This window comes from Podarcis bocagei (assembly GCF_964188305.1).
Source record: "Podarcis bocagei genome assembly, chromosome: 13".
NCBI lineage: Eukaryota > Metazoa > Chordata > Lepidosauria > Squamata > Lacertidae > Podarcis > Podarcis bocagei.
Window position 1 is genome coordinate 52,602,196 of NC_138138.1, and position 11,651 is coordinate 52,613,846.

The 11,651-nt window shown below is 47.5% G+C and overlaps 1 protein-coding gene across 1 annotated transcript; it reads right to left on the reverse strand.

Moving 5' to 3' along the window:
• Positions 1-312: 312 nt before the first annotated feature.
• LOC308572226 (transcription factor HES-7.1-like) lies at positions 313-5,185 on the reverse strand. Its single transcript, XM_081168206.1, has 4 exons — positions 5,045-5,185; positions 4,587-4,682; positions 3,568-3,646; positions 313-905 (listed from the first exon to the last, which is right to left on the reverse strand). Exons 1-4 carry the CDS (start codon positions 5,087-5,089, stop codon positions 445-447), a joined length of 681 nt encoding a protein of 226 aa, XP_081024332.1. The 5' UTR covers positions 5,090-5,185; the 3' UTR covers positions 313-444.
• Positions 5,186-11,651: the final 6,466 nt, after the last annotated feature.

Here is an 11,651-nt window from a genome sequence, read left to right on the forward strand (position 1 = left end):
TTTCACTCTATAAGACGCACCAGACCATAAGACACACCTAGTTTTTGGAGGAGGAAAACAAGAAAAAAAATATTCTGAATCTCAGAAGCCAGAACAGCAAGAGGGATCGCTGCGCAGTGAAAGCAGCAATCCCTCTTGCTGTTCTGGCTTCTGGGATAGCTGCGCAGCCTGCATTCGCTCCATAAGACGCACACACATTTCCCCTTATTTTTTAGGAGGGAAAAAGTGAGTCTTATAGAGCAAAAAATACGGTAAAATCCATAATATACAATATATAGAGAATATAATATAAATTTACGAGGAGGCGGAAATCTACCACCACCCCAGAAAAGAGAGGCCCCATCCAAAAGCAACAACACATTCGACAACATAAAACCCATAATATACAATATATAGAGAATCTAATATAAATTTACAAGGGGGTTTTAGGGGGGGGAGGACCCTTCAAGGCCAGGGCCTCCATACGTTCAGCGCCTGCGGACACTGCGGCGAGGAGTTCCGCGTTTCCGAGAGTTTGTTCTGCTGCGCCCTGCTGCAGCTGCCCTGCTGGGCCGACCCCCCGAGTCGGGCCTGCAGTCCTTGGCTGGCCGGGTAGGTGGAGGAAGGCGGGTGCAGGACGTAGGGGGTCCCACTGAGTGGGGGGCTGCACCCGGCGAAGACATCAGGGCTGTACCGTTGCTGCAGGTCGTAGCCGGGGGTGGGGGCAGCCGGTGGGGGTCGGTGGACTTCCCTCCGTGGGCTGGCTGTGATCTTCTCCATGCAGTGGCAGATGTGCTCCATCAGGTAGGCCTTTTTCCCCGTGCAGATCCCTGGACTGGCCCGGAGGAAGTGGGTGGCTTGGGTCAGGCATTCCCGGTAGCCACTGTGGTACCTTTGCAGGAGCGCATCTTCTTTGTGCTTGGTCTCTGTGGTGTATGCAGCAAGAAGGGTGGAATGAAGAAAAAGAGAGAGGAAAGAGAAATGACAACAGTTTAGAGATCCGCTGGGCAACTTGCAAGCACACCTCTCAGGGTCCCAGATTGGCAGGGCAGTCCCCGAAAACAGGTTATTTGGTTTCCCTTCCTTTCCTTTTTTTTTTTAAGAGAGAGAGAGAAATCCCAGGCCGTTGGAGACCATGTTGAGGACAGAAATCACCGTTATGTCAAAGGGCCTTGAGAGGTGGGGCCCAGAAATTCAGCACAAACCTTCGTCTTTATGGGTTTGCTAACCCATAAACCTCGACAGCATCTTAAAAAGCAGAGACATCACCTTGCCAACAAAGGTCCGTATAGTTAAAGCTATGGTTTTCCCAGTAGTGATGTATGGAGGTGAGAGCTGGACCATAAAGAAGGCTGATCGCCGAAGAATGGATGCTTTTGAATTCTGGTGCTGGAGGAGACTCTTGAGAGTCCCATGGACTGCAAGAAGATCAAACCTCTCCATTCTGAAGGAAATCAGCCCTGAGTGCTTACTGGAAGGACAGATCCTGAAGCTGAGGCTCCAAGACTTTGGCCACCTCATGAGAAGAGAAGACTCCCTGGAAAAGACCCTGATGCTGGGAAAGATGGAGGGCACAAGGAGAAGGGGACGGCAGAGGACGAGATGGTTGGACAGTGTTCTCGAAGCTACCAGCATGAGTTTGACCAAACTGTGGCAGTGGAAGACAGGAGTGCCTGGCGTGCTCTGGTCCAGGGGGTCACGAAGAGTCGGACACAACTAAATGACTAAACAATTAAACAACAACAGGAATACAGTGGTACCTCGGGTTACATACACTTCAGATTACAGACTCCGCTAACCCAGAAATATTACTTCGGGTTAAGAACTTTGCGTCAGGATGAGAACAGAAATCGTGCTCCGGCGGCAGCAGGAGGCCCCATTAGCTAAAGTGGTGCTTCAGTTTAAGAACAGTTTCAGGAACGGACCTCCGGAACAAATTAAGTACTTAACCCGAGGTACCACTGTATGGCAAAAGGCTTTGTTGTTCCAATGGTCCATCTAGCTTAGTAGTGGCTGGCAGCAGCTCTCCAGGGTTTTGAGCCATAAGTCTCCTCCGAGCCGCACCTGGAATTCGAACTCAGGACCGTCTGCATGCAAGGCGGATGTTCTGCCGCTCAGCTACAGCCCTTGCTCGACACTGAGGTCCAGCGCCGAGGGCCTTCTGGTGGTGCCCTCACTGTGAGAAGGAAAGCTACAGGGAACCAGGCAGAGGGCCTTCTCGGTAGTGGCATCCGCCCTCTGGAACTCCCTCCCACCAGATGTCAAGGAAATAAACAACTACCTGACATTTAGAAGATATCTGAAGGCAGCCCTGTTCAGGGAAGTTTTTAATGTGTGACATTTTAATGTATTTTGAATCTTTGTTGGAAGCCGCCCAGAGTGGCTGGTTAAGCCCAGCCAGATGGGCGGGGTACAAAAAATAAATTATTATTATTATCCGCACCAGAAATGTCAACCACCTTGGAGAGTGACGCGGAAGGGAGGCCCAGAGACCCATTAAAATATGCACATACATTATATAGGATTTCCAAGAGGTTTTTCCGGTGCTGGGGGCCTGTTTCCTCGTGGTACCTGTGCCTTAAACAGTTAGACGGGAAGCTGTAATTCAGGAGAGGGCATATTGCTACATCTCTGTGCCGGGGAAATATTCTCTCCAATGGATTGATTGACAGCTGTAGTTCAAAACATCTGATTATGGCAGGGCCCGATGGATCTAGCTGGTGCGCCTCACAGCCAGCCCAGAATTCCACACAGGGATTCTGCAACCCCTCACCCACGCATCAGAGCTCTTTTGAAACAACAGGATATGGAGTTGACTGACCCACCATACATTTAAAGCACATGGCTTCATCCCCCCACGTGCCCCCCTAAAATATCCTGGAGTCTGTAGTTCACCCCCCCCACAGAACAACAATTCCCAGCACCCTTTGCAAACTACAGTTTCCAGGATTCCTTGGGAAAAGGGTGGTGCTTTAAATGCCTAATGTGCAAACCGCTTGACAACCTTCATTGAACGCCAGGTTTCCAAATAGGCACAGAAGGCACTGGTTTATGGGCCTTTTAGAGGCGCTGCAACGATGGATCAAAATACAGTAATATTGATTTAATCATGGAAGAAAATTACAATCAAGCCAAGCAGAAGCTTCAAAGGAATCTCTCGAGATTTTGACTGCCCTAGGGCAGTGGCGTAGCGTGGGGTGTCAGCACCCGGGGCAAGGCAAGTAATTTGCACCCCCTAACCCGTGGATTTGCGCCCCCTAACCTGTGGATTTGCGCCCCCTAACCCTAACCCCCAGATGTTGCGCCCGGTGCGGCCGGCCCCCCTGCACCCCCCACGCTACGCCACTGCCCTAGGGGCTTCCTCAGGGCAAATTCAACTACTAGGAAGTTAAACCTGTTTCAAAAAAAAACACCTGGAGAGACTGTTATTCCACACCTAAGTCCCTCGCTCCCTTTCCCGAAAAGCCTTTCCATTTCTCCGGAGGGTTGTTTTCTAAAGTAGCAACAATAATAAAAGTAATAAATAATAAGAACAAAAATAATAAATAATAATAATATAATAAGGCAACGATACAAGAAACGTTATACCTGATAAAGGCTGTGTCTTCAAAAACTGAACTGTTTTTTGCAAAATTTCCGCTTTTTCCACTTTGGGATTTTTAAGTCTCTGCAGGGGGGAGAAAAAACAAGACAAAAGAAGAGGGTGGGAGAAAAAAACGGGGAAGGAAAGTAGGGGTGAAAATAAAATATTCTTTGTTTGATTTGCGGGGGGGGGGGCGGGCTGGGGCTCTAAAAGAGGAGGCGGGCATAGAGAGTGTTAGGCTTCAGCTAGCTGGGTCTCAAACTCTTGGTTGAGTTAGGGACCTGCAAAAAGGCAGGCTCTAGGCCCAACCTCCACAGCCTTGCAGGATATCTTCAGGAGACGAAAAGGCTCCGGAGTTAAAACTACACAAATCCAGAGTGGAGTCCCTAAAACTGTTGGATGGAGCCTTGTTTGCCTCCTTCCGGCAACTCCTGCAGCCAAGCTGGGGCCAAATGTCTTGCTCTGTTTTCTTTTGGACCACATCAGTCAAGCCGAGAGGGGGGGGGGGTCTTGTCATCTGGGCAGCCCGAGACCTCCAAACATACGCACTGTCCAAGCTTGCGCACTTCGGTGCTGCAACGCTGCAGTTTGCCTTCACCCCCGGAGGCGCACTCCATTGTCGCCCCAGACAGACCGATGCCAACGACAACAACAAACCAAAACCCTGCATTCACAGCACATTTCCACCCCATTCCCCTTCCCAAAGAATTCTGGGAACCATCCTTTCCCTCCCACCCATCCCCGCAGAACTACAATTCCCAGCACCCGGTACGAACTACAGTTCCCAGGCTTCCTTGAGAGGGTGCTTTAAATGTGCTGCATGTAAGCAGCCCGAGAGAGGGAGAGATGGGGCCACTCCCCTTCCCAAAAAATCCTGGGAACCATCCTTTCCCCCCCCCCGCAGAACTACAATTCCCAGCACCCGGTACGAACTACAATTCCCAGGCTTCCTTGAGCGGGTGCTTTAAAAATGTGCTGCATGTAAGCAGCCCGAGAGAGGGGGAGATGGGTCCATCGCCCTTACCTCGTCCTGGGTGGCTTCGAAAAGCAAGACTCGGAGCCGGTCGAGGCTTTGATTCATCCTGTCCCTGCGCCTCTTCTCCATCAGGGGCTTCAGCAGCTGCAGAAAGAGAGAGGTTGTGGGGCAGGAGGGGCAGGCCAGGCGGTGGGTAAGGAGGAGAGGCGTGGCGGGGCAGGGAATGGAGGCGAAGGGGGGGGAGAGGAAGAGAACGGAGAGAGCTTTTGAAACAGAAAAGCGGATTCCCACGCCGAGAGAGGGCCCGATTCTGCTCTGAGCTCCAGCTTCTGGTGGGGGCAGAGTTGGAAGGGGGGGAAAGGGACCCCCGAAGGTCATCCATCCCAACCCCTCGCTGCCAGGCAGGGAGAAGAAGCAAAGCCTCTCCACCGAGAGGGGAGTTGAGAGCAGAATCCTGCCCTCGCGGGGCCCACCTGCCAGCCAGCCAGCCCGGATGCAACTGGTACCTTCTTCTCGTCTTTGCGATCCCACTTTTGGCTTGTCATGGTCATAACTCGCAGGAGCCAAAAGGATGGAGGATGGAAGGCTGGTGTCTCCTGCGCGCTGGGCTCTTCTTGGCTTGTGGACCCGGGAAAGAAACACGAATCCCCTCTCTTTCTCTCTCTCCTATCCCGCTCTTCAAAGGCACCGGGGTCCCTTTTATATCCTCCCTTCCCGCCCCTCCCACGCCCAGCCTCCCCCGCATCCCAACATCCCCCAATTCGAAAGGAAAGTTCGCACCTTCATCCTCCCTTTGATCTCCGCGTTCCATCCTGGGAGATGGAGCGTGTCGCGCACACTTGCAGCTTCAGCCGCTACTAGGAGGGGGGAAAGGGAAAGTTGGGAGATTCTCCTCCTCATCTCCTTATCTCTTTCTGAGTTGAAGAGAAGAGGAACCCTTCTATAGATCTTTTAAATTCTACTGCTAGGGAAAACCTAGCAGGTACCCAGAGAGGAGATGCCCGGAACCACTTTGGGGAAGTTTTTTAATAAAAAATATATATATTCATTTTTCTTTTTCATTCATTACATACATCTCAATTTCTTAATATTCCTCCCTCCCTCCCCTCCAGGGCTTCCCCCAATTTCTGGTTTGTTTCTCTTTTCACCCGCTTTGCTATCTCCTAACAGGAAAAAGTTATTCATAACATAACATCAAGCCTAAAAAAACATAAAAATAAAATTAAATACACTATAATATATCTTTTTAATCCGACTGCTAGGGAAAACCTTGCAGGTACCCAGGAGAGGAGATGCCCGGAACCACTTTGGGGAAGTTAAAAAATAAATTTAAAAATTACATTTTTCTTTTTCATTCATTACATACATCTCAATTTCTTAACATTCACTATATATTCCTCCCTCCCTCCCCTCCAGGGCTTCCCCCAACTTCTGGTTTGTTTCTCTTTTCACCCGCTTTGCTATCTCCTAACAGGAAAAAAGTTATTCATAACATAACATCAAGCCTAAAAAAATAAATAAATACACTATAATATTTCCCTATTTTCTAAACAGTTTCTAATACTAATAATGTGAATGTTTATTTAAATCCCGCCATTAATCATAGCTGTCAACTTTTCCCTTTTCTTGCGAGGAATCCTATTCAGAATAAGGGAATTTCCCTTAAAAGAAGGGAAACATTGACAGCTATGTATCTAATATAAATGGTTCCCATTCTTTTTCAAAGTCACTGTTGTCTTTTTCTCTTCATCTAGCTGTCATTTTTGCCAGTTCTGCATAGTTCATCAACTTCTCTCTATTTTATTTTATTTTTGGCCAGCTCTTCTTCCAACGACCAGCCGATCAAGGGGCTTGAGCCCTGATATTCAAGAGTTGGAGGGGACCCCAGGGGCCATCTAGTCCAACCCCCTAAAATGCCGGAATCACAACTAAAGGATTCCTGGTAGGCGACGGCAATCCAGCCACTGTTTAAAAACCTCCAAGGAAGGAGAGTCCCTTCTGAACCATAAACTCTTCGTTTTTATGACATTTTCTATTCAGAGAGTCTATTTATACACGTTACAAAGACAGCGTGCGTTCCAAGTCATGTTCTCTGCACACCCAATGAAATCAATGAGTGATTTTGCTCAGTGGGTCTCCTCTGAGTAGGACTTCCTTCCTTCCATTGCCTTTCCTTTCCTTACATTTAGCTCCCCGCCCCCCACCAAGGACCCTAAGGTGGTTCTCCTCTTCCCCAGTTTAATCCTGGCTAAAGAGGCAGAGCGTAGACTATGGGTAGGCAAACTAAGGCCTGGGGGCCGGATCCGGCCCAATCGCCTTCTCAATCCGGCCCACTGACGGTTTTTACCTGAGTAGAATGTGCCCTTTTATTTAAAATGCATCTCTGGGTTATTTATGGGGCCTACCTGGTGTTTTTACACGAATAGAATGTGCCCTTTTATTTAAAATACATCTCTGGGTTATTTGTGGGACATAGTAATACATTCTCCCCCCCCCCCTTCAAAATATAGTCCAGCCCCCCACAAGGTCTGAGGGACAGTGGACCGGCCCCCTGCTGAAAAAGTTTGCTGACCCCTGGCTTAGACAACCATCTGCCAGAGGGGCTAAGGGTTGCATCCTCCCCTTGGCAAGGGACTGAGTGAGATGAGCTCCAATGTCCTTTACAACTCTGCGATTATATGACTCTAAAGTGCACACACAAAACTCACCATATTTATAGCTTTTACATCCTGGTGTCCAACACTGTAACTGTTATATGCCACACTGGTTCTCGGAAGAAACCTACAGTGGTACCTCGGGTTACATACGCTTCAGGTTACAGACGCTTCAGGTTACAGACTCCGCTAACCCAGAAATAGTGCTTCAGGTTAAGAACTTTGCTTCAGGATGAGAACAGAAATCGTGCTACAGCGGCAGCAGGAGGCTCCATTAGGTAAAGTGGTGCTTCAGGTTAAGAACAGTTTCAGGTTAAGAACAGACCTCTGGAACGAATGAAATACTTAACCCGAGGTACCACTGTAGTTTCAAACATAAAGCATATATATTTGGGCAAAACCTGCACTCAGTTCATTTTGAAAGCAAAGCACATTCCCTGACCGGGAATCGAACCCGGGCCGCGGCGGTGAGAGCGCCGAATCCTAACCACTAGACCACCAGGGAATTTGGCACCAGTGTTCAACCTGATATGTCTCAACCCAGCTGTCTTACTTGTTTTGTTTTGTTTCTTTGTTTATCTGTTTGTTTGTTTATATGACATTGTACAATTTATATGCCCCTTTTTTTATAGACGGGAAGCGGGTGGCGCTGTGGGTTAAACCACTGAGCCTAGGGCTTGCCGATCAGAAGGTCTGCGGTTCGAATCCCCGCGACGGGGTGAGCTCCCGTTGCTCGGTCCCTGCTCCTGCCAACCTAGCAGCTCGAAAGCACGTCAAAGTGCAAGTAGATAAATAGGTACCACTCCGGCGGGAAGGTAAACAGCGTTTCCGTGTGCTGCTCTGGTTCGCCAGAAGCGGCTTAGTCCTGCTGGCCACATGACCCAGAAGCTGGACACCGGCTCCCTCGGCCAATAAAGCAAGATGAGCGCCGCAACCCCAGAGTCGGCCACAACTGGACCTAATGGTCAGGGGTACCTTTACCTTTACCTTTTTATAGGCAGAGCCCACCAAAGGCAGCCCACAGTATTCTACAGAGTACACAGAACAAAGCCACATGAAGCAGGCTGATGGGCATGGGACTCTTAATGTCAGGGCCGTGGGTTCGAGCCCCGCGTTGAGCAAAAGATCACTGCATAGCATGGGGTTGGATTAGATGACCTCTGGGGGTCCTTTCCAACTCTACAATTCTATGAATCTATTCGATGAACCTCTGAAGGGCATCAGGAAGGCCAAAGCTGATCTAAAATAATCGAAGCTGACCCAATGCAGCAACATCAACAATTACTAAAAATAAATAAAAATAAAGCTGGTTTAAAACAGTTTGACAGAAATTAGCAGGAAGACAGCTAAACAGAGTTCTATGGTACAGATTTCTCTGCAAGCGGAAGACGCGCCTCTTTATCCCCCTGGCCTCCTTTGACAGGTGAGGAGTTTAGTTTTGTGGGATTGACCTCTTTTTGCAGAGTTCTGCTCCATTTGGAATGGATCCATGTGTCTTGTCATTCTCATGCTTTTATCTGTTGTGTGTGTGTGTGTGTGTGTGTGTGTCTATGTAAATTCTATGGTTGTAACCCAGCCCTAACAAACTTAGTCAGCATCTTAAAAAGCAGAGACGTCATCTTGCCAACAAAGGTCCGTATAGTTCAAGCTCTGGTTTTCCCAGTAGTGATGTATGGAAGTGAGAGCTGGACCATAAAGAAGGCTGATTGTCGAAGAATTGGTGCTTTTGAATTCTGGTGCTGGAGGAGACTCTTCAGAGTCCCATGGACTGCAAGGAGATCAAACCAATCTGTTCTGAAGGAAATCAGCCCTGAGTGCTCACTGGAAGGACAGATCCTGAAGCTGAGGCTCCAAGACTTTGGCCACCTCATGAGAAGAGAAGACTCCCTGGCAAAGACCCTGATGTTGGGAAAGATGGAGGGCACAAGGAGAAGGGGACGACAGAGGACGAGATGGTGGGACAGTGTTCTCGAAGCTACCAGCATGAGTTTGACCAAACTGCGGGAGGCAGTGGAAGACAGGAGTGCCTGGCGTGCTCTGGTCCAGGGGGTCACGAAGAGTCGGACACGACTAAACAACTAAACAACAACAAACCCAGCCCAAACTCATTATGGTAAACAGTGAGTTCAAAATAAACACACAAATGAGATGAAATTCATTCTGTTATATAGCTCTGTAGGTTGTTGGGGGAATCCATTATGAAAAACCTGAGATCTTCTCTCTGGGTCAACAGCAAGAGGAGGAAGATGGAGCAAATACCATTGACAGGGTCTTTTTGGTGGGGGCACCGAGATCTCTGTAAAAGCCTCAACTGCGAAGCCCCACACTACTCGTCTCTAGGAGGAGTTCTTGTTGCCCTCAAGTTCTGCTTGTAGGCGTCTGATTGGCCACTGTGAAAAGAGGATGTTGGAGTAGGTGAGTTTTTGTCCCAAGCTAGCAGCATTAGGGATGGACAAATTGGATAATTTTGTGTTGTTTCTCAGTTTCCCAATGTTCTGTTTGGTTTTCCACTGAGACATATCAGATTGTGATTTTTCTTTTCTTTTTTAAGTCACCCTGAAATTTCACTGGCAAATCTATCCTAATATACAAATATTTGTATGACATCTTGTGTGTATTGTTATTATCACCATCAGCGAATTTTCAGGATGACTTCAAAAAAATAAAAGCACAATCTGATATGTATCTGTAGAAAACCAAACAAAAGATTTGTGCAAAGCAATTTCCCCTAACAGAAAACATTTTCCTCTAATATGTGTATTTATACGCATACTTTATCCTGCCGTGTGCATTTTTGTACACATTCCTTGGCTGGAGAAGTGCGTTGCAAAATTCGGAGAAGTGAGAATTTCAAAGGATGGCTGTTTTTCGATTCACGGTTCTTTTCAGAAAGTGCAAATTAAGTGAGTCTGCCTTTAAATGGAAACTGAATTTTTCTATGCTTTTCTTTATATATATGGAAAATGTTTCTTGTATATTGTTGTCCAAACAAATTTGTTTACCTATGGAAAGAAACGCAATAAAAAATTTTTATAAAAAAAAAATAAATGGAAACTGAATTGAATTTATGCCCTGCTACCACCCCACACAATCCCAGCAAGCATCCAGGATTTTTCCTGCCAGCTTCGCCAGTTCTGCAAAGTCCGTCATCTTCGTCTTCTACTCTTCTTTCGTTGGTCCTTCTTGTTGTTTCCATTTTGGGGCTAAAATAATTCTTGCCACAGTTGTTGCATATGTAAACAGTCTTTTATCTTCCCCTGATATCTCTTCACCCACTATACCCAGTAGAAAGGCTTTTGGCTTTTTAACAAAAGTATTTTCCAACACTTTCTTTAACTCATTATATACCATTTCCCAGAAAGCCTTTACCTCTTTGCAAGTCCACCACATAACGACAACAAGGCCGTTTCCACTGGACCAAAGGATTTATTCAGCAGCGATGTTAACTTAAAAAGTCCGCCTGGAATGAGTCTGTTTAGATCAATGGAGGTGCCCCCCCTTTAATTTAGCTAACCCCTGGGGGAAAGTCCATTCATTTACTAATGTCTAGGGCTCAATTACCGCAGGGATTATGCAGACACAGTATCTAATTTATAGAGGCTCCCTCTCCATCATTTGGGTAACAAAGACCCCTCCAGACTTGCATATTTTATCCTTCCCCCCAACCCAGCATCAAACAAGTTGAGTTGTGGAGAGGGGAGGCAGTTCCCTGCCATTTAACCCAAGGTCAGGACCTCAGTTATTGTCAGTCAACAACCTTCCACTTAAATTAGTAGATCATGCTATGACAACTAATACCAGTGTACTGGAAGAAGCAAAGATCACCAGTGTTGAAGCAATGATTCTTCAACATCAACTTCGCTGGACTGGTCATGTTGTGCGGATGCCTGATGATCGTCTTCCACAGCAACTCCTCTATTCCCAACTTAAAAATGGAAAGCGTAATGCTGGTGGTCAACAAAAGAGGTTTAAAGACTCTCTCAAGGCAAATCTTAAAAAATGTAGTATAAACACCGACAACTGGGAAACACTGGCCTGTGAGCGCTCCAGTTGGAGAACAGCCTTTACCAAAGATGTCGTGGGCTTTGAAGACACTCGAACTCAGGACGCAAGGGAGAAACATGCTAAGAGGAAGGCATGCTTGGCAAATCCACATGGTGATCAACTCCCGCCAGGAAACCAATGTCCCCACTGTGGAAGGACGTGTGGGTCCAGAATTGGCCTCCACAGTCACTTAAGGACTCCTTGTTAAAACCGTGTTTGTGGAAGACAATCTTACTCAGCTAAGAGTGATCGCCAAAGAAGAAGAAGAATGTGTGCAGCCCCCTAAATCTAGTTTGCCCCCCCTTTTTTCCTGGTACCTTTTGATAGCACGTAAGGCACTCAGTCCAGCAGCAGGTACAGCTTTTTCTAGGGCACAGAGATGGGGAAAGCCTCACCTGACAGATTTCTGCCTGAC